At 42.6% G+C, this 27,052-nt stretch overlaps 1 protein-coding gene across 12 annotated transcripts in view; it reads right to left on the minus strand.

Moving 5' to 3' along the window:
* Positions 1–27,052, minus strand: part of cdk14 (cyclin dependent kinase 14) — a 592,120-nt gene that overhangs the window by 396,199 nt on the left and 168,869 nt on the right. For all 12 annotated transcript variants that reach the window (XM_048521834.2, XM_048521892.2, XM_059638483.1 and 9 more), the window contains one exon: positions 12,384–12,478. In XM_048521834.2, the coding sequence (XP_048377791.1) occupies positions 12,384–12,478 (95 nt within the window). The remainder of the gene's footprint in view (positions 1–12,383; positions 12,479–27,052) is intronic.

The following is a 27,052-nucleotide window of genomic DNA, read 5'->3' on the forward strand; positions in this document are numbered from 1 at the left end:
AAACTTGTCGGTCACTTGATAGTTTAATGTAAAGTATCCAATTGTGCACAGCTACTTCTCACTCTTCTGTACTTTTCTCAAAATACACGAAGAACATTTAAACAATTTCTTCGAAGCTCTTGCTCAAATTCAGTATCAAGACACCTTCCATTAAATGGAAAGCTTCTCCAAACACTTGAGAACAATGATAGAGTGATGGTGGGGTTTCATCAGGCTCCCTTTTTTTTGGGAAAAGCCTTAGCCTGGGACCTTCCACTGCAGAAATATTGGCTCATGATGTCTGAACCACAGCTCAATTTGCCGCAGGGCCTCTTCATCAAAGGTCAGAAATGGCAATGTCTGATGCTTGCATAATGTCCAACACCATTCACAAGTTCTCAGATATTGAAACAGGCCATGACAAATGCAACAAGACCTGGTTAATAGAGATAACAAGGTGTAGAACTGGATAAACACAGCAGGCCAAGCAGCAGAGGGGCAGGAAAGCTGACGTTTCGGGCTTACGCCCTTCTTCAGAAATGGGGGAGGGGATGGGGGTTCTGAAATAAATAGGGAGAGAGGGGGAGGCGGATAGAAGAGGGATAGAGGAGAAGACAGGTGGAGAGGAGATAGACAGGTCAAAGAGGCAGGGATACCACATTGATACCATTGGGCTGCATCTGGGTCTCCTGCAGTGCCACAATGATGCTACCTAAGGGTTGCAGGAACAGCAATTCATTCTACTTGGGAACACAGCAGCCCAACGGTATCAATGTGGATTTCAGGAGCTTCAAAGTCTCCTCTTCCCCTACCGCATCCCAAGACCAGCCCAGCTCATCCCGCCTCCCTAACCTGTCCATCCTCCCACCTATCCCCTCCACCCACCTCAAGCACCACCCCCAAGCCTCATCCCACCCCCTTGATCTGTCTGTCCTCCCTGCCTCTCCACCTACACTCACCTTTACTGGCTCCATCCCCACCTCTTTGACCTGTCCGTTTCCTCTCCATCTATCTTCCTCTCTATCCATCTTCTATTCGCCTCCCCCTCACTCCCTATTTATTTCAGAACCCCTTCTCCCCCCACCCACCCCACCCCATTTCTGAAAAGGGGGTCTTGGCTTTCTGCTCCTCTGATGCTGCTTGGCCCGTTGTGTTCAACCAGCTCTACACCTTGTTATCTCAGATTCTCCAGCATCTGCAGTCCCTACTATCTCAGACCTGGTTAATATCCAGGTTTGGTCTGAAAAGTGACAAGTAACATTCACACTACACAAGTGCCAGGTAATGACCATATCCAACAAGAAAAAATCTGTTACCCCTTTATTTTCAATGGAATCATTATTAATGAATCCCCCAGTGACAACATCCTGGGGGTTACTGAACCAAAACTGACCGGACTAAACATATTCATAAACATTTATTCCCTCCACCACTGAGAGTACAGTCAGCAGCAACAGTATATCTATAACATGCATTGCAGAAATTCAAAAGGTCCTTAGACAGCCCCTTCTAAACTCACAACGACATGCATCTCGAAGGACAAGGGTAGCAGATACATGGGAACACCCCCACGTAGAAGATGCCCTGCAAGCTGCTAACCACCCTGAATTGGAAATAGATCACCATTCCTTCACCATCTCTAGGTCACAATCCTGGAATTCATTCTCTAAGGGCACTATGGATCTACTAAAAACAGACTGCAGCAGTTCAAGGCAGCAGCTCACCACCACCTTCTCAACAGTGTCTAAGTGATAGACCAGACAATAGCACCCACATTGCTCAAAGTTACTTACTTTCATGCAATCTCTTGGAGGGATGAACCACACCAGCGAGCTTGCAAAAGGAGCCTGAAAAGTACATTCATTTTCCTTTTGGACTCTGCTTACACCAAGATTAGGTCCTTTTGTAAATGACTGTTTGTAGAACGGAAAATCGGACCACCAGAAGATTTTCTTTTTAAATGAATTGCTGACCAGCGACAATATTATGATTACTCGAGGTACAAATGATGACAGCGAAAGAATAAAGTCTATCTACCATTTTATTTATTTCACTGTTATCATTGTTGGTTAAAGCGAGCTGGCACCCTGCCCACAACACACGCCCTCAGCAACATCTCATTTTAAAAGCTCCTTGTGCTGAAACCATGAATCAGCTGGCAGAAGGCGGTATGCTAAAAAGATGAGTTAACACTGTTTATGCAGATGTAAAATAGTGACTGCAGCTCATGTACATCAGTCAGATATCTGAGTCCATTGCAATGTTTATCAGCAGGAGGAATTTCAGAATTCTCCAGTTATTGCAGTTTGAAGCTTCTCCTACTGAGAAGTTCAGATTCTAAATTATAGAGTAGCAAATGGCTTTTAGAATAGCACAGAAAAAAAAACAGAAACATGTCACTGATATTCAGTGCGAAGATTCTTTGTTTAAACAGGTACCAACCTACAATTTTCCAGCCTGTGAACAAAATTAAGATATCAGACACTACAACAAAAACTGCAGTGTAGATAGCAATTTTTTTTTAATATCTCTAACTTCACTATACTGTTTGAGAGTCTACTGTTGATTGCTCGTATAGCAAAATTTTTTTTCAGAAAAATAAAACAAGCTTACAAGAAGCTGAAGGTCCAGACATTTTCAGGAAATCCTGTGCTGCAGTTTAGCCAGTTATTTATACAAAGTCATCACTGATTTCAAACAATGGCACCATATCAGCCATTACCGAAGCCACAGTGTAATTAAAATCACAGCCCCACCATTCTATAACATGGCAGAAAAAACAAGTATGAAACTGAACCATAAGGCACCCAAGTTCAATCCCTAGTTGATAACTTATCAAACTTAGCCGTCAGGGACATGAAAAACAGAGGTAGGAAAAATTATGGGGAGAAGAAAAATGAAAAAGTTTCTGATAAAGTGGAAGAATAGCAAAAGGGATAATGGAGTAAAAAGGAGATGGCATTGGGACAAGTAAAAGAAGCTAAAGATGAGTCTAGAGGAGGTACAAAATCCATAGAATAGAATCAACGACCATCTACAAAAGAAAGGTGTTGGTGGTTATGACCTGACATGGTTGACAGTCTAGAAGGCAGTAACATACCCAATTGGACAACAAAATGCTGTTTGAGCTCACACTGAAATTTTATTGGCACATGTAGAAGGCTAAGGACGGAGTGAGCCAAAAGAATGAAAGAGACGGACAACTGGAGTTTGGGCAGTTCCACAAGATATCAACCAATGTTTGGCAGAGGTCACATTGTGTAAAATGGGTACAGTAGTAGATGTTGAAGAAAGTACAAGAAAATTCCTATTGCACCTAAGAGGACTGTGTCAGGCCTGGAATCGTGTGCTGCAAAGAGTTAAATGGATAGGTACCACAGAAATTTGGGAAGGTCAAATACCTCAGATGGTATTAAGCCTGGAAGAGATGGCAAAAATACCACCCTATGGATGAGCCATACTAATAACACGAAAGCCTTGACATTGCAAGTGTATATCTAAATACTTCATAAACATTAGGAGGATTTCTGCCTCTATCATCTTCACTGGTAATGAGTTCCATATTCACACTAGCCCCTAAGTGGGGGGGAAAAAACCTCCTCACATCGCCTACGAACCTCCTGCCCCTCACCTTAAAAATACACGTCCCGTGCTCATTAACCCATCTATCAAGTGGGAAAAGGTCCTTCCTATCTAGCCTGTCTACATCTCTCAATTTTATACATTGAAATCAGGTCTTCCAGACCCCATTGTCTCCTCTGCTCCAACAAAAAACAACCCCAATCTGTCCAACCTCTCCAGAACTAAAACTGTCTAGTCCAGGCAACATCCTGGTAAATCTCTGAACCCTCTACAGCACAATCACATCTCTCCTATGATATGGGAGATAATGGGAACTGCAGATGCTGGAGAATCCAAGATAATAAAATGTGAGGCTGGATGAACACAGCAGGCCAAGCAGCATCTCAGGAGCACAAAAGCTGACGTTTCGGGCCTAGACCCTTCATCAGAGAGGGGGATGGGGTGAGGGTTCTGGAATAAATAGGGAGAGAGGGGGAGGCGGACCGAAGATGGAGAGAAAAGATGATAGGTGGAGAGAGTATAGGTGGGGAGGTAGGGAGGGGATAGGTCAGTCCAGGGAAGACGGACAGGTCAAGGAGGTGGGATGAGGTTAGTAGGTAGATGGGGGTGCGGCTTGGGGTGGGAGGAAGGGATGGGTGAGAGGGAGAACAGGTTAGGGAGGCAGAGACAGGTTGGACTGGTTTTGGGATGCAGTGGGTGGAGGGGAAGAGCTGGGCTGGTTTAGGGATGCGGTGGGGGAAGGGGAGATTTTGAAACTAGTGAAGTCCACATTGATACCATTAGGCTGCGGGGTTCCCAGGCGGAATATATGAGTTGCTGTTCCGGCAACCTTCGGGTGGCATCCCAATGTTTGGCAGAGGTCACGTTGTGTAAAATGGGTACAGTAGTAGATGTTGAAGGAAGTACAAGTAAATCGGGTGATGCCACCCAAAGGTTGCCGGAACAGCAAAAGAGAAGTTGTTGAATGTGAGGACGAGTTCAGCTAGGCAGATGAGAGTGTCGGTGGAGGGGGACTGGTCAGGCCTGCGGGACAGGAAGAAGCGGAGGGCCTTGAGGCTATCTCCATGCGGAATGCAGGTGTACAGGGACTGGACGTCCATGGTGAATATGAGGTGTTGGGGGCCAGGAAATTGGAAGTCCTGGAGGAGGTGGAGGGCGTGGGTGGTGTCACGGACGTAGGTGGGGAGTTCCTGGACCAAAGGGGAGAAAATGGAGTCCAGATAGGTGGAGATGAGTTCGGTGGGGCAGGAGCAGGCTGAGACGATGGGTCGACCAGGGCAGGCAGGTTTGTGGATTTTGGGAAGGAGATAGAAATGGGCCGTGCGGGGTTGGGGAACAATGAGGTCTCTTTTGACTCCTCCCACTTCCTACAGACTAAGGGGGTGGCCATGGGCACCCGCATGGGCCACAGCTATGCCTGCCTCTTTGTAGGTTACGTGGAACAGTCCCTCTTCCGCACCTACACAGGCCCCAAACCCCACCTCTTCCTCCGGTACATTGATGACTGTATCGGCGCCGCCTCTTGCTCCCCAGAGGAGCTCGAACAGTTCATCCACTTCACCAACACCTTCCACCCCAACCTTCAGTTCACCTGGGCCATCTCCAGCACATCCCTCACCTTCCTGGACACCTCAGTCTCCACCTCAGGCAACCAGCTTGTAACTGATGTCCATTTCAAGCCCACCGACTCCCACCAGCTACCTAGAATACACCACCTCCCACCCACCCTCCTGCAAAAATTCCATCCCCTATTCCCAATTCCTCCGCCTCCGCCGCATCTGCTCCCACGATAAGACATTCCGCTCCCGCACATCCCAGATGTCCAAGTTCTTTAAGGACCGCAACTTTCCCCCCACAGTGATCGAGAACGCCCTTGACCGCGTCTCCCGTATTTCCCGCAACACATCCCTCACACCCCGCCCCCGCCACAACCGCCCTACGAGGATCCCCCTCGTTCTCACACACCACCCTACCAACCTCCGGATACAACACATCATCCTCCGACACTTCCACCATTTACAATCCAACCCCACCACCCAAGATATTTTTCCATCCCCTCCCCTGTCTGCTTTCCGGAGAGACCACTCTCTCCGTGACTCCCTTGTTCACTCCACACTGCCCTCCAACCCCACCACACCCAGCACCTTCCCCTGCAACCGCAGGAAATGCTACACTTGTCCCCACACCTCCTCCCTCACCCCTATCGCAGGCCCCAAGATGACATTCCACATTAAGCAGAGGTTCACCTGCACATCTGCCAATGTGGTATACTGCATCCATTGTACCCGGTGCGGCTTCCTCTACATTGGGGAAACCAAGCGGAGGCTTGGAGACCGCTTTGCAGAACACCTCCGCTCAGTTTGCAACAAACAACTGCACCTCCCAGTCGCAAACCATTTCCACTCCCCCTCCCATTCTCTAGATGACATGTCCATCATGGGCCTCCTGCACTGCCACAATGATGCCACCCGAAGGTTGCTGGAACAGCAACTCATATTCCGCCTGGGAACCCTGCAGCCATATGGTATCAATGTGGACTTCACCAGTTTCGAAATCTCCCCTTCCCCCACTGCATCCCTAAACCAGCCCAGTTCGTCCCCTCCCCCCACTGCACCACACAACCAGCCCAGCTCTTCTCCCCCACCCACTGCATCCCAAAACCAGTCCAACCTGTCTCTGCCTCCCTAACCGATTCTTCCTCTCACCCACCCCTTCCTCCCACACCAAGCCGCACCCCCAGCGACCTACTAACCTCATCCCACCTCCTTGACCTGTCCGTCTTCCCTGGACTGACCTATCCCCTCCCTACCTCCCCACCTATACTCTCTCCACCTATCTTCTTTACTCTCCATCTTCGGTCCGCCTCCCCCTCTCTCCCTATTTATTCCAGTTCCCTCTCCCCATCCCCCTCTCTGAAGGGTCTAGGCCCGAAACGTCAGCTTTTGTGCTCCTGAGATGCTGCTTGGCCTGCTGTGTTCATCCAGCCTCACAATGTAATTTTTCATGTTTCTTCAGCTCCTAAATCTTCAAAGTGCCTCTATTATTTACTGTAACAATTGTGACACTTGGTTGGTCCCTTATTTATAGCCTCTACTTTACAGATTTTGACATTTAATGCCAGAGAAATCAAAGCACATATACTTTCATTCAGGCTGCTACAGTAGCTTAGAACATTACAGTTGTTGCTATTATTCAAGATTACTTCATTTTCAAGGTCTTAGCGATAGATTTGTGTAAAAGGAGTATAAACCATGTCCATGATGTAGCATTGAAAAAAAATTACATTCGATGCTGGTTTAAGATGATAAGAACAATCAATTATCTCAGAATGGATCAGAAATACTAGATTGCTTCAGTTATCTCAAAAGCTTTCAGTGCAGAAGTTAGCCATTTGTCTTACATTAGCTCTGAGTAGCTGCAGTCAGTCCCAAATCTGTGCTTTTTCTCTCCCCATTCATAATCTTACAATTCCTCACCTTCCATGCCTGTCCTTTCAAAACAATTTATAGGATAGATTGCCAGTAGCTTTTCAGATTATCATATTCCAGATCTTGAACGTTCAAGAAAAAGAACTAGTTCATCTCTCTTGTAGATAATTTTACATCCATCACTTCGAATTCACTATCTTTGCTGACTGACCTAATTTCCGTAAGGAATTTTCTCCACACTCCGTGAAGCTCTACTGTGCCATATTTTGCTTGCTCCAAGGATAACATCCGCAATATTCCCTCGTAGCTGAAGCTTTTCATTCATATGAACTCTGGATGAATCACCTTTTGCAGACGCAATCATAAGGGCCAGCACTTACTGCCCATATGAATTGCCCACAGTAACCAATGGTCTTTCCATCTTTTCTGAAGTACAGTACTCAGAAACCCTCTCCAGTGCTCCAGGTGAAGCTTAACCACCAGAGATTTATGCTTGAATCAGACCACAGAAAATGGATCACATTCAAACAGGCAGTCACACAGCCTGCTAGATCAGTGCTGGTTTCACCGTAATCTCATATTTAGAGATTTTAAATATCTGCCTGAAAAACATCCAAGTTTCCATGTTAGTCCTTCTAAAGTTCAGCACTTCACACTTCTTATCATTAGATTCCATCTACTACTTTTCTTCCCAGTTCAGTAACCTATCCATAGCAGTCTCAAAACCATAACAATCCTCATCATGGCCAACGGCATGGCCATCTTTCATAAAATCCACTACCTTTACCAACATGCTGCATCCCTGACAGTCATATATAACTTTTGGAGAGGGAAATGGGCTTGGATGATCTTTGGGAGAAAACTACTTCCCAGCCTGAAGTGAAAAATACCCATCCATCATCATTTTCTTCCTATCACTGAACCAATATTACATACATTCTGCTGTTTTTCCTTCAACTTCATGCACTATCATCTACTTAATACGAATGATTAGCAAGCTTGAGATGATACAAAGTTAGGAGGTATCATTGATTGCAAGGAAGGTTAACAAAAATTACAGAGTGATCTTGATCAGATGGGGAAGTGGGCTGAGGATTGGCAAATGCAAAACAATACAGATAAGTGAGGTGTTAAACTTTGGAAAGTCAAACCAACGTAGGCCTGAGACAGCAAATGGTAAGGTCCTGAGGAGTTCTGTGCAACAGAGGGGCCTAGGTGTACATAGTTTGGTGAAAGCAGTGGCACAGGTGGACAAGGTAGTGAAGATGGCCTTTAGCACACTGGCCTTCATAGGCCAAGGCACTGAGTATAGGAGTTGGGACTTTGTGTTACAGTTATTCAAGTCATTGGTGAGGCCAAACTTGGAGTATTGTCTACAGTTTTGGTCACCATGTTATAGGAAAGACAATTAAACTGCAAAGTGTGTAAAGATGATTTGAGGATATTGCCAAGATTAGTAAGCCTAAGATATAGAGAGAGGTTGGCCAGCATAGGACTTTATTTCTTGGAACGTAGCAAAACGAGGACTAACCTTATTGAGTATAAAATCATTAAGGATAGATACAATGAATGCATATAGTCTTTTCCCCCAGGGATGGGGAATTCAAAACTAGAGGGCACAGGTTTAAGACAAGAGGGCAAAGATTTAAGGAGGACCGGAGGGGCAACTTCATGCAGAGAGTGATGTGTATATGGAATGGGGTGCCAGAGAAAGTGGTTGAGGCAGGTACAATAGCAACATTTTAAAAACATTTGGATAGGTGCATGGACTGGAAATGTCTTAGAGTGATATGGACCAAACATGGGCAATTAGAACTAGCTGAGCGGGCGCCATGGTCAGTATGGACCAGTTTGGGCTGAAGAGCCAGTTTCCATGCTGTATTACTCCATGACTCTACTCCTATGACGCTATAACATAGTATAGTATTTTCTCTATTAGCTTCTGAAAGTCCAGTTGCACACCATTGACTGCATTTCCCTCATTAACCTTCAGTTACCTCAGAATTCCAAATAAGTCAGCCAGATGTCAGACGCCTTGAACAAATTCTTGCTGTCTACCTTCTATTAACAATGGCCTTGTCAAATGAAAGCTCAGTTTATCCTCAATAATGACACCAATAGCTTTTTCATTACTCATGTTAGACTGCCTCGTCTGTAATAACTTGACTTATCCCACTCCTGTTTCTTAACTGGTCTAACAATGCCAATCTTGCAGTCCTCTAGCACTAACTCTGTGCCCAGACAGCAAAATGAAGATTAATTCCTCTGCAATTCTGAGACAAGCAAACGAGGATATGTTCCCTCTCGACCAGCTGATTCAACAACTTTCAATGATAGCTCCATCTGACGATTTTGTGTCTACAAATTCTCTTGGCTTTTATTCTAACACTCAAATGATCTGCTTTCTTTACAAAAGCAAATGTAATCATTTAATATGTTGGCTATGTCTCCATCCCACTATGTGAAGATTGACCCATGTATCCTTAACAAGTCTGACCTTTCCCCCAGCCAACTACTTGACCTTCACATACTTATTAATAAATAATCCAGTGTCATATTGCCTGTTAATCTTTTCCCATAACCTCTCCATTTTCCATGTTAACTTTTTCCAACCTCTGCTGTACTTTGCACATTCTTAGAGGTTATTAGTAGAATCTTGCTCCTCGCCTTTGGCGCAAATCTCCTTTTCCTGTTTCATTTCGAACTACATTTCTGCCATTTTCCAGGGCAAATAAGTTTCGTTTCTCTCCTCTCTTCCTCAAAAAAGGAATATGCATATTTGTAGCCTAACCTTCTTTCCCTGAATGCCGTCCAAATCTGCTTCATTCTGGATTTCTTTGTTCCCATCCACTTGGACGCACTTCCTTTTCATGTCACTAAAATTAGATCTTGAACAGTTGTGCATTTTCAACCTCAACATCTTCTAGTCTCGTTCCAGCTCACTTCAAGCTAAGCTAAGTTGTGATCGTAGTTAGCTGGATGATCTCCAATTGTAACTTTGACCTAGCTCATTTCTATGAACCAAATCTGGAATTTCTTCATTCTTTGCTTGACAGACTGGAAAAATATCAATCAAGCAAGTTCAGGACAAATTCACCTTTATCTGTATTGTGAAAACTATGTAGTTCCCATTCTAGAGAAGGGAAATTAAAATGTCCTGGTTAATTAGCTATTCATTTTCATTGTGACTTAAAGACATTTTTATTTCAATGGGAGAGAATTGATATCCCCAAGTTAAAAACGTGCGACTTAGGAATGCTTGCGATTGTGAGCCCATTCATTTCCGGGGCTGTAATTCAAAAGATCTGACAACGTGCAAACATTTAAATATATTTACGAATGGGTATTTTACATTAGCTTGTGTTTTGTTCCGGATTGTGTCCAAATCGAGTTGCGAACGCACTTGAGAACGGAACCAATTTGCAACCCAGGGCCTGCCTCTATAATATCCTGGGTGTTTGTTTTCTTTCTATCCAGATGCTCATTGGTTATTATAAAACAACCAGATATAGTGCAGAATTGAAGTGACATGCTACAATAAATTTGTTCAATTAATGTGGATAAATTATTTGACTTTGTTTCATCAATTATACATTCTTTACTCTCTCATCTTAGATGTTGATGTTTAAGGAGCGTAATGCAATTAAGCTGCACTGCAACTGAAGTCTGAAAATTGGGTGAAACTGTAAAAACTGCGAAACTAAAATAAACAAAAGGTTCAACCATCTTTTTGACTTGAGCTTAAAAGATCAATTTTAAAAATCATAATGGAAAATGCTGGCAACAGACAACCAACTCAACAACATGAGAGGAAATGAAACACACTTGTCTTTGTAATAGTGTCTTCCATAACCTCAGGACATCTCAAAGCACTTTACAGCCAAAGTGCCTTTTAAATATAGCCATTCTTGTAAACAACACATCAGTCAATTTGCACATGAGGTCACCAAACACAGATGATCGCAAAATAAGTTTTAGATATTGGTTGAGGGATAAATGGTGGCCAGGATGGTTGGGGAAAACTTTGTCCCCTTAAAAATATTGTTCATGGAGCTTTTGTTACATCCGAGCAGAGAAAGCAGTTCTCATTTTAGCATCTCATCCAAAAAGCAACACCTCAAACAAAGAATTCTACCAATCCTCGGGTATTTAAACAAATTCTGAACACACATTTCCAGAGTTGGATTGAACGTTCAGGTCCTGAGGCACATTGCTACTAGCTGAACCAGGGTTTATCAATATGCATACCTTTCATTAAAAGAAGTTTCATGTATAAATGGCCCCGTTTTGTATTCTGAGCAATATTTGCATATGCTGAAGTCCTTCAGTCTTAAATTTAATTTTGCAACCTAACCAATTTACATATTTAATGTTTCTAATTATTTGAAATTTGAATTAGACTTCCTAGAGCGTGGAAGGCCGCCATTTGGTCCAGCAAATCTGCTCCAACACTCTGAACAGCATCCCACCCAGACTATCCCTGGACACTATAGGGCGATTTAACATGACCAATCCATGTTTGGACTGTGGAAGGAAGCCAGAGCACCCTTTGGAAACCCATGCAAACCATGCAAACTTCATTCGGACATTCGTCCAAGGCTGGAATAGAACCTGGGCTCATGGCGATGTGAGGTAGTACTGCTAAACACTCAGTCACTGTGACATCAGGAAGCTCATTTTCCTTCTACAATACATTACGATATTTCACAATGTTTGTTGTGATATAACAAACATTAGATTCAGATCACAAATAAATTAGCTTTACAATACATTACTTTATATGTATAAATACTAACGTTTCCTGACAAATGACAATTAGTTAAACTATTTTTCATATGAGGAGCAAAAGATGATATCACATATGCAAGCAACACAGGGAATGCACACAATTGACAGAGCAAGTAGGAGAGCAGGTGGTAAAGAGAGATACATATATGTAGCATTATTATATTCTTTAAAGAGATCGGGTGCCCCAAATGCTGTTAAGTGTGCAACTTTTAAAGGTACAGTATACAGTTGTCATCTAGAAAAACAGTAGTCATTTTGGAAATGTTAAAATCCCACAGCCAACAGTAAACCAAGCTTAGTTATGTTAATTCAGCAATAAATGTTAGCCAGAACATTAGTAACAAGTTCTCTATCCTTCAACAGAGTGCTCCCTGGCATTTTACATGTAGTCAAGGGCTCCATGAATCCTTGGTTTAATGCCTTGCTGATTAGACAATAGTTTTCAACAGTGCAACACGCTCTCAGTATCACACCAAACGTCAGCCCAGGCACATATGGAGATGTGAAAATGAAACAGCTTGACTCAAAGTCAAAATTGTTGTCAATTGACAATTGATACCAAGAATACAATTCAACCAAATGCTCATACCAAGTCAAAACACTTACTTGCTTTTTCCTTTATACACTGTAGCATAGGACCCTTCCCCCAGTTTTTCTAATTTTTCATAGGAGTCAGCTTTTCCAAATTTGGGGCTCGTTGGCTAAAAGGGGGAAAAAAGGGAATAGATTTGAATAAACAGTTTTAAGTTTCAGAAGTTTAACAATTTTATACTTCAGAATTGCTTCAAAATCTACCAAAATAATGCACCCTTCAAACATAGAAACATAGAAAAGTACAGCACAGTACAGGCCCTTCGGCCCACGATGTTGTGCCGTGGATTAATCCTAATCCAAAAATAAAATAACCTAACCTACATTCCCCTCAATTCACTCTTGTCCATGTGCATGTCCAGCAGTCGCTTAAATGTCACTAATGACTCTGCTTCCACGACCACCACTGGTAAACTATTCCACGCACTCAACTCTCTGGGTGAAGAACCTCCCTCTTACATCTCCTCTATACCTTCCTCCTAACACCTTAAAACTATGACCCCTCGTGGCAGTCAATCCTGCCCTGGGGAAAAGTCTCTGGCTATCGACTCTATCCATGCCTCTCATTACCTTGTACACCTCAATCAGGTCACCCCCTTCCTCCTCCTCTCCAGTGAGCAAAGTCCGAGCTCAGTCAACCTCTCTTCATAAGACAAGCCCTCCAGTCCAGGTAGCATCCTGGTAAACCTCCTTTGCACCCTCTCCAAAGCTTCCACATCTTTCCTATAATAGGGTGACCAGAACTGGACACAATATTCCAAGCGTGGTCTCACAAGGGTTTTGTAGAGCTGCAGCATAACCTCGCGGCTCTTAAACTCGACCCCTCTGTTAATGAAAGCCAAAACGCCATATGCTTTCTTAACAACCTTATCCACTTGGGTGGCAACTTTGAGGGAGCTATGCACTTGAACATCAAAGATCCCGCTGAGAATTCTGCCTTTAATCCTATATTCAGCATTTAAGTTCAACCTTCCAAAATGCATCACTTCGCATTTATCCAGGTTGAACTCCATCTGCCATTTCTCAGCCCAGCTCTGCATTCTGTCAATGTCTCGCTGAAGCCTGCAATAGCCCTCGATACTATCAACGGCACCTCCAACCTTTGTGTCATCAGCAAACATACTAACCCACACCTCAATCTCCTCATCCAAGTCATTTATAAAAACTACAAAGAGCAGAGGCCCAAGAACAGAGCCCTGTGGGACACCACTCAGCACTGACCTCCATGCAGATTACGTACCATCTGCAACCACTCTCTGCCTCCTGTCAGCCAACCAATTCTGAATCCAGACAGCCAGATCACCCTGTATCCCATACCTCCTGCTTTTATGTATGAGCCTGATGTGGGGAACCTTATCAAATGCCTTGCTGGAGTCCATGTACACCACATCCACTGCTCGACCCTCATCAACCTGTCTCGTGACCTCCTCAAAGAACTCAATAAAATTTGTGAGGCATGACCTGCCCCTCTCAAAGCCATGCTGACTCCCTTTAATCACACTATGCTTCTCCAAAATCATAAATCCTATCCCTCAGAACTCTTTCCAAAACCTTGCTGACCACAGACCTAAGACTGACTGGTCTGTAATTTCCAGGGCTTTCCCCATTCCCTTTCTTGAAAAGAAGAACAACATTTGCCTCCCTCCAATCTTCCGGTATGACTCCCGTGGAGAGTGAGGAAGCAAAGATCTTCGCCAGCGGCGTAGCAACCTTCTTTCTCGCTTCCCGGAGGAACCCAAGATAAATGTGGTCTGGCCCTGAGGACTTATCAATCAATGTTTGCCTTAGTGGTGACATCATTAATCAAGATAAAAGTAACAACCGGAACTGCACAAAAATGGAAAGAACAACACTGTTGCCTCGCATAACTGACAATTTCAGTTCTCTCTAAAATTGACACTAGGTCAATTATGAATGATAGAAATCTGAAGTAGAAGCAGAAGATACTGGAAAAGGTGTGGCTTGGGTGTTGGAGACGGCAATTCTGGTAGCTGTTATAGTCGGGCCCAGGGATCCCCAACATGGACTAAAGCCATCTAAACATCGCCACCTGGTCTCTGGGACTTGGCTCTATTCGATTTCTTAACGATTGTGTCATATAGCACCCCCCACTCTGAAAATCTCATCTCCCTGCATAATGCGTCCCCCTACATTCCAACTAATACCATAAGCCACACCCAATGGCCTCTCACCCTATGCCCTCATCTGCACACGCGCCCCCCCCACCCCATAGCCCTTTATTAGCCATGTCAACATGGTGCAAACCGATGCCAATTTATGGCCCCCAATCACCACTCTTACTTTAAAGCTGCATTCCATTGTTTTCTCCCTCCCTCACAAGGGCAAATATCCTTTCAACATCCACTCTGCCATTCCTCTCAGGTTCTGATATGTTTCAATAGGATTGCCTCTCATTTTTCTGGACACCAATGATTACAGGCTCAAGCTGCCCAACCTTCCCTCAAATTGATCTCACCATACCACCAGTTGTCAAGTGAACCTCTCAGAACCCCTTCTAAAGAAGTTATTTCCTTTCTGAAATAAGGAGACCAAAACTGCAACATAGTACTTTTAGTGCAATCATACCATCACCTTGTACAACTGTAACAAAGCATCCTTATTGCTATAGCTCATTTTGCTTGCAATGATCTTCATACTGGACTTCCTAATCTTTTATTTTACCTTGTCTACTAATATTGTGATTCATGTACCAGAAGCCTTTTATATCACAGAACTCTTCAATATTTCTCATTTAAATCATATGCTGTTTTGATTCTTATTGACAATGGGGACTAGTTCAGTTTCCCACATTATGTTCCATTGGCCACATTTTTGCCCAGTCATTTAAAGAGTCTATAGAGATATGAAGTGATTATGTCCTTTTGACAACTTAGAATTCTATCTATCCTTGAATTATCAAGAAATGTAGTAACCACACTTTCAAGCCTTTCACAAAATCATTCATACAGATTACAAATAGTTGAGACACCAGCACTAATCTTTGTGGCAGGCCACTACTTACAGCTTATCAAGCTGAAAATGATCCATTCATGTCTGTCTGTTTCCAGACAGCCAGGAAATCCTTTATCAATTTCAGAATGTTACCTCTAAACAATGAGTTCTAATTTTGTGTAACAACCTTTGACATAGCACCTTGTCAAGTGTCTTCTGAAAACTTAAGTACATCACATACAAATTCCCTTTTTCTCCCCCCTCCATGTTGCTTGTTACTTCCATAAAGAACTCCAGTAAATTGGTCAGAGATGATACCCCTTTCACAAAAACAAAACCAAAGTCATGTTACAGTGAGATTCAAGTGTCCCATTTTGACCTCTCTAATAATAGTTTACAGTATTGACACCACTGTTTTTCTTCATTTTTGGTTTGAAACAGAGCTCAAGTTGAGAGTTAACCTTTGGGCTTTAAGCAGCAGCTTGTGTTTTTACAGAAGAGTGTGTGTGAAGGACAAACACTGATAATCGTTTCTGGGAACCAGCCAAGAAGGTTAATCGCAGGTTGATTATTGACCTAAGAACACCGTAGACATCTCTGCACCCGAGGTGCATTATGTTCAAGGATAAACAGCTGCTGCTATGTCAGAGGGGCCATCACAGGCAGAACAGTGCTGATCAGTCAAAGAATGTTGAAACTAAAAGAAAAACTACACGCATCTGCTTTTTGATAGGCAGAAGCCAGTGTGGTTATGAAAGCTGCTGGACTGAGTTTTGTTTGCTGTACAGTTATCCTCCAGTTTTCAAGTTATTGAACATTTTGAGAAAAAAAATCCCAGTTGAAGGAATTAGTGATTATTCCTTAATGCATGCTGGGAAACTGTTTGCACGAGTTGGAGACTTGAAAATTTAAGCAAGGCGTACAGCTTATTTGGTTGTGAATAATTCCATGAACTAAGGATTTCTGAAAGGCCTGGTTCGCATCACAGAATCGTTGAACTGGCAAATTACAAGTCTTTTTCTTTTAGTTTATTCCTCAACTATGTCTATCTAGGAAAGAGTGCAGGAATTGTTAACAAAAGAGACAGGGTTTAAAGTACAGACATTAGACTACCTTGCTGGTTAACTTTGTTCTGCTAAAGTCATTCATACAGATTACAAATAGGTGAGACACCAGCAATTACAGTCTTAACAATAGCTTATTTATTTCTGTTTAAGCTACAAATTTGGTTTCAGATATCTAATGTTCATTGTAAAGTCTGGTTAGGAACAGATGAGTGATTTTGAGGGTCACGGAATGTTTTAATTTTGCTGCATTGCAAATCCAGGGATAAGGAGACTAAAATGGTTCAGCTTGCTGTCCCCATGCTGTAACAACAGTACCTTCGTCACGACAAACTATCTGCCGATATCATCCTTTTGTGTCCCTACTTTTTTTTAAAATAGAAGTTACCTTTCCAGAATCTAGGGAATTTTAGAAAATTGATATCAATGAACCTCCTATCTCACCAGCTTTGAGACTCTAGAATGAAGTTCATCAGGACATTGGGACTTGTCAACTTTTAGATACAATAATTTAAACTGATCCTCTCTTTGGGCAATTTGAATAATTTTCATTTCATCTTTCCCTACTACTTTGACTTACAATTATTTTTCGGAAGGTCCTTGTCCCAGTCTAAAAATGATAAACACGAAAAAGACTTTCCTATTAATCTATTTTCTTACTTTTACACTATTTTCCTCAGATCCATATTGAGGGCCATTGCTATCATAATTTACTCATTCCTTAAACACTTGTAGAAACTTACCATCTGTTTTTAATAGTTCTAATTAGCTTCCTCTCATTCTCTAATCTCGCCCATGATTATACTTAGTCATTCCTTGTTGCTTTTAATATTTTGTCCAACCTTCTGACTTACCAATAATATTCATGGTTTGGAATAATTTTTTTTCCTTACAATTTGATACTAACTTTCTAGTCACCTACAGATTGATCATCTGTCTACTTAAATTTTCCTCTCTCACTGGAATGCATCTTCACAGGGTGGTAAGGGCCTGGACTGCACTGCCTAGGAGGCTAATCAAGGCAGAAAACTTCACGCCCTTCCGGTTTTGTTTTGAACCAGCACCTGAAGCTTCATGACATTTCTTGGCTATGGGCCTTACGCAGGCAAGAGGGACCAGTGTAGCATATTTGTAGTGACACAGACTCGATGGGCCAAACAGCATCTTCTGTGCTGTGTGGTTCTATTATCTCCTTATACCAAATAACTGTTCTCACCTACCCCTTAAATTTCCACAGTTAACTTCAACCAGCACTGTTTTTGTTTGAATGCTGTATCCTTTTAAGTTTTCAGGGGCTGTACCAAGAAAAAGCAAAACAAAAATGGAAAAATTTCAAGACATCTATTATAGACTTCATTGTGTCTATGTTTTAACTTTCATGATAGTACATTCAATACATCTAAAGCTCAAGTATTTAATCCCTTATAAAAATGTGGATTCATAACCCTCCACGCATAGAGTCAGAGTAATACATCATGAAAACCAGCTGTTTGGTTCATGGTGCCCACTCAGCTAGTTCTAATTGCCCTCATTTGGTCCATATCATCTAAAACACTTCCAATCCATGTACCTATCCAAATGTTTTTAAAATGCTGCTATTGTACCTGCCTCAACACTTTATTTGGCAGCCCATTCCATATATGCACCACTCTCTGCATGAAGTTTCCCCTCAGGTCCGCAAATCTTTGCCCTCTCACCTTAAACCTGTGCCCTCTAGTTTTCAATTCCCCATCCCTGGGAAAAAGACTATATGTATTCATCGTATCTCTGCCTCTGATGATTTCTAGTCTTCCTTCTGCTAGGCATTTCCTATAACATGGTGACCAAAACTGTACATAATACAGTGAGGTGTTCACCAGCAACTTGTACAATTATACCATAATGTCCCAACTCCTATACTCAATGCCTCAGCCGATAAAGGCAAGCATGCTAACGGCCTTGTTAACCACCCTGTCTCCCTGTGACACTGCTTACAATGAATTATGTACTTGTACGCCTAGGCCCATCTATTCTACAACACTCCTCAGGGCCTTACCATTTACTGTCCGAGTCCTACATTGGTTTGACTTTCCAAAGTGCAACACCTCACTTATCTGTATTGATTTGCTTTTATTAATCCTCAGCCCAGTTCCCCATCTGATCAAGATTCCTCTAATTTTTAATAACCTCCCTCGCTATCAACGATACATCCTAATTTTGTATCATCCGTAGACTTACTAATGACACCTTGTATATTCAAATCCAGATCATTTATGTAAATAGCAAATAACAAAGGTCCCAACACTGGTCCCTATGGCGCACCACTAGTCACAGGCCTCCGATGTGAGAAATAGCCTTCAACCATCGCCCTCCGCTTTTCACCATTGAGCCAGTTTTGAATCCAATCAGCTAGCTTTCCCTGGATCGCACGTGACAACCTTCATGACTAGTCTTCCATGCAAAGGGCAGATAGACAACATTCACTGCCCTATCCTCACCTATCCTCTTGGTTACCTCTTCAAAAAAAATTTGGCAGACATGACTTCCCACACACAAATGCATACTAACGATCCCTAATCAGACCTTGACTATCCAAATGTTGGTTGCTCCAGTTGCTCAGTATTCTCTCTAATTACTTTCCTACCATTGATGTCAGGCTCACTGGCCTATAGTTCACTGGCTTGTCTTTGCTACATTTCTTAGACAATGGAACAACATTAGCCATCCTCCAGTGTTCTAGGACTTCACCGGTTGCAAAACATGAAGCAAAAATCTCTGCAAAGGCCTCTGCAAATTCATCCCTAACCTCCCATTACAGCCAAAGATGGACTTGAGCTGGCCCAGGGAATTCAATCACACTTAAATGCAATCTAAGGCTGCAGTAACGAGCATGTGGTCTGAAATATCCCCACTTGTTTCCCTTCTTTCCTTTGCACCCATGATTGTCTCCCCAATAAACACGGAGAAGAAATATTCATTAAAAATCTCCCATACCTCCTGTGGCTCCACACATAGACTGCCATGTTTATCTTGAAAGAACAAATTCTCTCCCTAGCCACCCTCAATCTTAATATAGCTATAGAACCTCCTGGGATTCTCTTTAACCTAATCTGCCAGATCCATCCTATAGCCTCTTTTTGCTTTTCCGATTCCCGCTTAGATGTGCTCCTCAGCTTTTTCTAATCGCCTAGGGATTCATTTGAGCCTGATTACTTAGTCCCAATGTATGTCTCCTTTTTCCTGACCAGAGCCTCAATATCCCTCTTCAGCCAGGGATCCCTAAACCTGCCAGCTTTTCCCCTTCACCCTAACGGGGACATACTGTCCCTGGACTCTGGAGATCACACTTAAAAGCCTCCCATTTGCCAGTCATTCCTTTTCCTTCAAACAGACTCACCCAATTGACTTCTGTTAGATCCTGCCTAATGACCCCATAATTGGCCCTGCTCCAGTCTAACCTATGGACCAGTCCCAACTTTTTCCGTCATTATGTTAAAACTGTGTCTGTTACGGTCACTGGGCCCAAAATGCTCTCTGACTGACATTTCAGTCACTAGCCCAACCTGGTTTCCTATGAGGTGGTCCCTCTATATATTGATTTAGGAAACTTTCTTGGGCACATTTGACAAATTCCACCCAGCCTGGGCCTTTTACATTGTGGGTGGCCCTGTCAATACAGGAGAAATTAAAATCTCCAACCAATGCAATCTTTACACATCTGCTCCTCTAATACCTGCTGGCTATTTAGGGGACCATAACAGTCCCAGAGTGACAGAGATAATGGGAACTGCAGATGCTGGAGATTCCAAGATAATAAAATGTGAGGCTGGATGAACACAGCAGGCCAAGCAGCATCTCAGGAGCACAAAAGCTGACGTTTCGGGCCTAGACCCTTCATCAGAGAGGGGGATGGGGAGAGGGAGCTGGAATAAATAGGGAGAGAGGGGGAGGCGGACCGAAGATGGAGAGTAAAGAAGATAGGTGGAGAGAGTGTAGGTGGGGAGGTAGGGAGGGGATAGGTCAGTCCAGGGAAGACGGACAGGTCAAGGAGGTGGGATGAGGTTAGTAGGTAGCTGGGGGTGCGGCTTGGGGTGGGAGGAAGGGATGGGTGAGAGGAAGAACCGGTTAGGGAGGCAGAGACAGGTTGGACTGGTTTTGGGATGCAGTGGGTGGGGGGGAAGAGCTGGGCTGGTTGTGTGGTGCAGTGGGGGGAGGGGATGAACTAGGCTGGTTTAGGGATGCAGTGGGGGAAGGGGAGATTTTGAAACTGGTGAAGTCCACATTGATACCATATGGCTGCAGGGTTCCCAGGCAGAATATGAGTTGCTGTTCCTGCAACCTTCGGGTGGCATCATTGTGTCAGTGCAGGAGGCCCATGATGGTCATGTCATCAAGAGAATGGGAGGGGGAGTGGAAATGGTTTGCGACTGGGAGGTGCAGTTGTTTGTTGCGAACTGAGCGGAGGTGTTCTGCAAAGCGGTCTCCAAGCCTCCACTTGGTTTCCCCAATGTAGAGGAAGCCACACCGGGTACAGTGGATGCAGTATACCACATTGGCAGATGTGCAGGTGAACCTCTGCTTAATGTGGAATGTCATCTTGGGGCCTGGGATGGGGGTGAGGGAGGTGGTGTGGGGACAAGTGTAGCATTTCCTGCGGTTGCAGGGGAAGGTGCCGGGTGTGGTGGGGTTGGAGGGCAGTGTGGAGCGAACAAGGGAGTCACGGAGAGAGTGGTCTCTCCGGAAAGCAGACAGGGGAGGGGATGGAAAAATGTCTTGGGTGGTGGGGTTGGATTGTAAATGGCGGAAGTGTCGGAGTCCCAGAGTGACCTTTGTTTCTACATTCTAACCATATGGCCTCATTTGATGACCCCTTAAGAATACCCTCTCTCAGCACTGTTATATTTAAAATCAAGATTGAACATAAAGAAAGTACAATATTACAAGAGTTCTACCAATTCAGTTGGTAACATCATTGAAATGGTAATCTGGGAGAGCAGGCTAATAATAATGCAGGGATACACCTTTGTCCCAGCTAAAGCAATCCTGCAGTTAGCAAACATCACCCCGCTACTTATAGAAAGGACACGAAAGGGAAAAACAAACAGGAAACAGCAGCTCGTTAGCCTTGCATTCATGACAGGCAAATACTAGAATCTAGCGTAAAGAACATGGCAAATGGACACTTGGATAAAAATCATCTGATTGGGCATAGATTTGCACATGGGAATTGGAGTTTTTTTCAGGCTATTACTAACAAAGTTGATAAAAGGGGAAATTTGATGGACATAGGATATTTGCACTTCCAGAGTGCTTTTCAGGTGGTCCCTATAACACGACAGTTAGAAAACCTAAAGTACATAAAATGCTGAAAGACTGGTAGTTGGCTAATGTAATGTCATTATTTCAGAAAAACTAAGGAAAAGCCAAGGTACTATAGATCGGTGAGCCAGACATCAAATGGTGGCTATACAGACAGGATCCAAATGCATTTGGGAAGGCAAGGACTGATTGTAAAGAGGCAACATGGCTTTGTCGGTGGGAAATCATGTCTCATTAACAATATTGAGTTTCTTGAAGTGACAAAGAAGGTTGAAGGCAGAGCAATGGACATTAAACGCTTTACTGAAGTTCCATATAGACAATGTTTCACATGGTAGACTGGCTTGCAAGATTAGATCACATGGGATCCAAGGGGAGGTAGCTATTTTGACACAACATTGTCTTGAAGGTAGGAGAGAGAGAGTTTGGTCACTAAGGGATGTTTGTTTGGAGTGAAGGCCTATGGCCAGTGGTATACCACAAGGATCAGTGCTGGGTCCACTGCCTGTCATCATTTCTATAAATTATTTGTATGTGAATATAGGTGGTTCTGTTAATAAGTTTGCAGATGACACCAAAACAGATGATGCACTGTACAGTGAAGGTTATTTGAGTACAGTGGAACTTGATTAGATAGGCCAAAAGGACCGAGCAGCAGATTGAGTTCAATTTAGGTGAATTCGACCTGTTGCATTGTGGCAAGGCAAATCAGGACAGGACTTATACACTGAATGATAAAGTCCTGGGGACTGTTCCCAAACAAAGAGACCAAGAGCTGCATGTGCCTGGTCCCTTGAAAGTGGAGTCACAGATAGACAGGGCAGTGAAGGCAGCATTTGGTACGCTTGCCTTCATTGGTCATTGCATTAGGTATAGGAATTGGGATGTCAAGTTGCAGTTGTACAGGACATTGGTGAGGCCAATTTCAGAATACAGAGTACAATTCTCACTGCCCTTCTATCGGAAGAATGCTGTTAAACTTGAGAGTGCAGAAAAGATTTACAAAAGGACATTGCTGGAACTGGAGGGTTTGAGCTACAAGGGGGCGTTGAATTGGCTGGACCTTTTCCTCCCTGGACTGTTGGAGACTGAGTGATCTTATCGAGGTTTATGAAATCATGAGGGGTATGGATAGGGTGAATAGCCTTTTTCCGAGGTTCAAGTGGTTTGATAGGCTATAAAGCCTCCTCCTTCTCCCAATGTTGGCCACATGGCTTATGCAACCTTTACTTTAGAAAGAAAGTTGAGGGCAGCTGACTCACAGGAACACCACCTTCAAGTTCCTCTCCAAGTCACACACCATCCTACCTTGAAAGGATATCAGCATTCCATCACTGGGGTAACATCCTGGAATTCCCTTCCTAACAGCACACTGGGCGCAACTAGACCATACGTACTACAGCAACAGCTCTGCAATATATTCTGCTGTGCAGAAATGGGTGAACAAATGTTACCCATGCCAGTGATTTCGATTTTTATCCTTTCATAAGACAGAAGCAAAAAAATCTAGCTTTTGGCAATTCTATTCTATATATTATTCCATGCAGATGAATCATTTACCAGCCTGGATATTGAAAGTGAGTGCAACCATTTCAAATGCATTTAACATTAGATATGTAAACAAACGATGCAACAAATGATGGTCAGGGCATCGCAATGGTTCAGCAGTCAGCCCTGCTGCCTCAGTGCCAGGGACAAGGGTTCAATTGGGAGGGAGGGAGGGAAGTTCGCACATTCTCCATGCCTCGTGGGTTTCCTGCCACAGTCTAAAGATGTGTAGATAAGGTGGATTTGCCATGGGAAATGCAGGGCTGGGGGCATATGGTACAGGGTTTTGGGGGGGGGGGGGGTCTAATTGGGATGTTCTTCAAAAAGGATTGGTGCAAACTCGACAAGCCGAAAGCCCTGTAGGGGCACTGTAGGGATTCTATGGTTCATCCATGATCTGATTTCCTGAAGGATGCTTCAGTCAAGATCAAGAAACAAAATGTTTAAATTGAATTTTAAAAAACTGTACTTGGTTCTAAAATTTTAATATCTAATTCTGCAGCAAATAAGATTGGAAGGTTAACAAGAGACTTTGTTAAGGTTTCAGCAAAAACAAACAAAGGATGTCCCTGTTTCCTCCCACTGTCCAAAGATGTGTAGTAGGTGGATTGGCCATGGGAAATGCAAGGTTGCAGGGATAGCTTTTCTAAACATCTTGCAATTTATTGCTTTAATCAGAGATACTAGCATTTTCCCCAATGACAAATGCTAAACGAACTGGCTTATAGTTTCCTGCTTTCTGTCTCTGCCCCTCCTTGAGCAGAGATGTTTAATTATGCTAGAACTCTCCCAGAATCCATTGAATGCCACTTCCTTTAAAACCCTTGATGTGGTCTATCAAGTCCTGGCAACTTGTCTACCTTTTGTCCCATTAGTTTGTGAAATAATTTGTTCTTTGAGATAGAACCTGTTACAAGAATTTTCCTGTCATTACGATCACATAATTGTTACCGCCTCGAAGAATGTCATTCAACCCATTGTGCCTACCCGCAGTTTTATTACCTGGTGCCAACTTCTTGCCGTTTCCTCATATCCCTGAAAAGCATTTATATCCCAATGGCCATCCGGTGATATCTTGAATGCTCATTTGAAGCTGCCTCCACATTTCTGACTAGTGCATTCCATACCTGAACTGCTCCCTGCAAGCGATTTTTCTCAACACATTCACTGCATTTGGAATTCACTTCAAATCTATGTGCTCTTGGAAAAGAAAAAATGAACAAGTTTCCCCTCATCTATTCTGTCTAGCCTACTCATGATTTTGAAAACCACTATCAAATCTTCTCTCACCCTCCTCTCTCTCATGAAAAGAGTTTCAAGTACATTAATCTATCTTCATAACTGAAGGTTCTCATTCTTGGAATCATTCTTGTGAACTACTACTGTGCTCTTTCCAATGCATTCTCACCTTTCTTATAATATACTATCCAAAAGACAATACTCAAGCTGAAGTCTAGCAACTAAGTTGTAGAAGCTCACTGTCATCTTCTTGCTCTTATACTCAATGCCCCATTAAGCAAGCCAAGGATACTGGTCTGTCCATTTGTTCTGCCACCTTCAATGATCTGTGCACACTTATATCCATGCCTCATTCTTCTTGCACTTCCTTTAGAATTGTACCATCTATTTCACACTTTCAATGTTCTTCTTAGCAAACTTCATCAACTCTTCTCTGCACATCTGTCACCTAACTCCCTCTCTGACTGATCAATGAATGTCTTTTCAGAGGTCCACACTAAACTCGTCTCAGTTTACAATTTCAAAGCACCTTGATTATAGTTATCTTTGGCATTTTTTTTAAACTGTCATCTGCCATAAAGATCAATGCAAAATATTGTTTTGATATTATCCATTTCCTACTCCCAGTTATCCGTTCTCGAGCTGCATTCTCCAAGGGTCCCACACCTACATTCATTACTTTCTTTTTATTACTGAAAGAAACTCTTGCTATTTGTTTTTGTATTTCTTACAATTTTATTTTCATAAGCATCTTTACCCTCACATTAGCTTTTCTTAATTTGCTGCTCTACCCTTGTGTTCACCATTTTGTATTAGTTTTTGATTGGCCAACAGATCCTTAATTCAGTCTTCAACCTTTTGAACTATACAAAAATAATTCTAAAATAGTACAAAAAAGATCAACAGTTAAAGCATATTAAATTTGTTTTGTTCATCATTAATTTTGTAACTCCTTGTAAATTAAATTTGCGCACCCAAGTAAATTTTCAATTCTATTAAACTTTTTCTAAAAGTAGACTCATGCTATTATTGAACAAGTTTGTATGACATCACTAAGCTTTTGCCTACAATTCATAGCTGAAAATGTCATGTATACTTCATTCTGTCGACCACGATACTGCCCTTTTACAGCATCACAAAATGTACGCAAGGAGAAGACTGAACAATGTACATATCCTGAACAGGTTATTAATAAGTTAGGAATTTATACAACAAATTTTCCCTCCCTATTTCTCCTCAGATATTACTTTCCAGTTAGCTGGAAGCACATAGCCTAATTGCTGGACTGCTACGATGAGACACAAAACTGACAGGTGGTTAAGTGTAAAAAATGTCTACAAACTATTCAACCACAGGAGACACATACAAAATCAATTCTACTGTCGTCTCATCCATTTAATACACAAGAGTCAACAAATCAAAATTTGGTGCGTAATCCCTGGTCTAGTTACCCTACAGCACAGAGTTTGAGCCTCTTGTCGCACCAACACTGCAGCTTGATCTGATTGATTTTATTTATTGTCACATGTGTCTATGTATGGTGAAAAGCTTTGTCTGTGAATGTTACAGGCAGATAGATCATAGTAAGCAGGGGCACACAGATTGTAGAGTACTTGGAGAGAATGAGACAGATGGTGAACTTTGCATTGAAATATTCCAAACTGTAAATTCCTTGATGAACGTGTCAATGCTCTTGAACATGGTCAGTTAGTCAAATTGAAATTAACGCAAGAGAAATTTATTACACAGGAATAAAACAGCAATGGACTGTCCAGACATAAGACTGTAGGTGTACTATCTGCCTTGGCACCAAGCTATCTAGACAATGATGATTCTGATTAAATTCCTGATCTACACTGAGTTAGTGGACCTCAACCAGGGCAACAGTGGTGGACGACAAATGACTTAAATGTTCAGGTCTAGGCACAAGTTTAAGAAGTCGCAGTGTTTATGTTGACAATTGATATCTAATAAAAATAAAAAACGTTGCAAGGGTGCACACGCAAGAGGTCAGTTGTGAATGGTATCAGGTTCAAATTAAATAATCACATTTCAGTTTTCTCACTGTACAATAACGAATACAAATTGTTTAGTGTGTTAGGGACATGGTCACAATGACGTCAATGGTTTATAGTCTCCTTTAGTATCACTCCCCAAAGGCAGAAATGTCTTTAGAAAACAAAAAAAAGGGTATAGAGGAAGGGAGAGGGGAGTGGGAATATAAAAATACCCTGAGGGAAAGGAACCAGTCTTGAAGTAGATCCGACACAAAAAAAATGCAACAGGCTCGGTTTTGTAACTTTCTCTTGGATGTAGACTATGTACTTCCACAGTCAGTTTGTTTCACTGTGAAAACCACAGGAAAAGGTTGTCATTTCAGTATTAAGTATGTTTGTTAAAGTATAAATTGGGTGATGGAAAGAGAACCAAATTATGTAATATAATGAAATCAAACCTCCAAATTTAGATTCCGCTCTTACTACAACACAACCCTCTGCAAATTTTCATTATTTGGGTGTGAAGGGCTGAATTAAGTACTGGAAGAATGATAAAAGTTAAAACATATTTGTTCCACATCTGTGA

The sequence above is a fragment of the Stegostoma tigrinum genome, chromosome 2 (assembly GCF_030684315.1).
Source record: "Stegostoma tigrinum isolate sSteTig4 chromosome 2, sSteTig4.hap1, whole genome shotgun sequence".
In the NCBI taxonomy this organism is placed as follows: domain Eukaryota; kingdom Metazoa; phylum Chordata; class Chondrichthyes; order Orectolobiformes; family Stegostomatidae; genus Stegostoma; species Stegostoma tigrinum.